Consider the following 1,540-nt stretch of genomic DNA (forward strand, 5'->3'; position numbering starts at 1 on the left):
AATTGGAATTAGATATTTTTCGCAGTTCATCGCCATGGTCACTACTTCTTGGTCTGCTTCAATGTGAAAGAACATAAAGTACAGGTCATTGACAACAAGGAGTTACCAGCTGGTGTTTCGGAGAAGGACAAATATGGCAACAGCCCACACTTATTGGTAATTTTGATAAAAAAAAAAAAAAAACTTGACATTCTTACCATTACCTATCTATTGACTTAAAAGCATTATTAACACTAAACTAACTTTTCTGATCAGATTGAAGCATTCAGAGGTTACCTTAAGGCCGACACTAGTACAGATATGCACATCCGCTACCCTTGTAAAGGGTTATCCGCTACCCTTGTACAAGGGTAGCGGATGTGAGGGACGCTGAAAGCCTTGAGCTTTCCGCTACCCTTTTACAAGGGTAGCAAAAAGTTGAACATCCGCTACCCTTCTAAATATAGAAGGGTAGCGAAGACTATTAATTTATTATTTTTTTAAGCATCCGCTACCCTTTTTACAAAAGAAGGGTAGCGGATTGTTTTTTATTTAAAAAAAAATGCAAATTTTATTTTTATTTTTAAATGCCCCAATTTTTATAAAAATCCTATTCATACACTACATAATACTAACCATCAACACTATTATTACCAAACTATCAAAACACAATATTATCAACACACTTTTAACCAAATACTATCAATACAATACTTTATATCAATACAATACTTTCAACACAATATAATATTTAAAATCTAAAACAAAAGTTACACGCACTCTTCCAAAGTCTCCAATCCCATCTATTTCATTGATAAAGTACAAATTTCAATCAAATACCTACAAAAAAATTTTATTAATCAAATTACTTAATATGTTAATTAATAAAATATAATTTAACTATACATAGGTCAATTTAAATTTACTTACCTAATGTAATAATTTGTTATTCAAAGTGATGAGCATGCAGCTAAAATTAAAACTTACAGATAATAAATTTTCATATGATAATAGACATTTTATACTTTTACTGTCTTGAGAGAAGATTGAACCAAATGTATGTATGCAGTGAAAATCAGTCTCAGGATTTGTCTGCAAAACAACAATTGTCAATATAAAAGCGTAGACAACGCTTGCGTGTAAAAAAAAAACCCTACCAACAACTAACCTTCAACAGTCAAGCTCGAAGGGATTTCTCAAAAGAACTGCAAGAAAATGAGAATTATAGACTTGTATAATAAGAACAGTACATCACAAATGCATAATTAATTCCTCATGCCTATCAACTTTACCATATCAATTGCATCTTCACTTTAGCATTAATAAAAGTTTCAAAATAATTACTAGTTCTGAAACTAGAAGAATGCATAATTTGACTTACTCTCTAACATTTTTAATTTTGATTCCATTGCAGGATTTGCAGCTAACTACAAGCCTAACGGTCATGTTGATATCCTCCCTGCATACATGCAACAAATACACATAAGGCAATAGATACACTAGAAATGATAACAAAAACAAATAAACAGAGTCCTCATTATGTTAACAAAAGTTGTTAAGA

General features: G+C 30.9%; 1 protein-coding gene across 1 annotated transcript in view; it reads right to left on the reverse strand.

Annotated features, from left to right (window-relative positions):
* Positions 1-1,019: 1,019 nt before the first annotated feature.
* The window catches only part of LOC109191893 (fatty-acid-binding protein 2-like), an 864-nt gene continuing 343 nt past the window's right edge, over positions 1,020-1,540 (reverse strand). Inside the window, exons 3-5 of the mRNA XM_019342566.1 lie at positions 1,361-1,438; positions 1,148-1,184; positions 1,020-1,071 (exon numbers count right to left, since the gene is read on the reverse strand). Of these exons, the coding sequence (XP_019198111.1) occupies positions 1,157-1,184; positions 1,361-1,438 (106 nt within the window). The 3' untranslated portion in view covers positions 1,020-1,071; positions 1,148-1,156. The remainder of the gene's footprint in view (positions 1,072-1,147; positions 1,185-1,360; positions 1,439-1,540) is intronic.

The sequence above is a fragment of the Ipomoea nil genome, unplaced genomic scaffold (assembly GCF_001879475.1).
Source record: "Ipomoea nil cultivar Tokyo-kokei standard unplaced genomic scaffold, Asagao_1.1 scaffold1721, whole genome shotgun sequence".
Lineage (NCBI taxonomy): Eukaryota > Viridiplantae > Streptophyta > Magnoliopsida > Solanales > Convolvulaceae > Ipomoea > Ipomoea nil.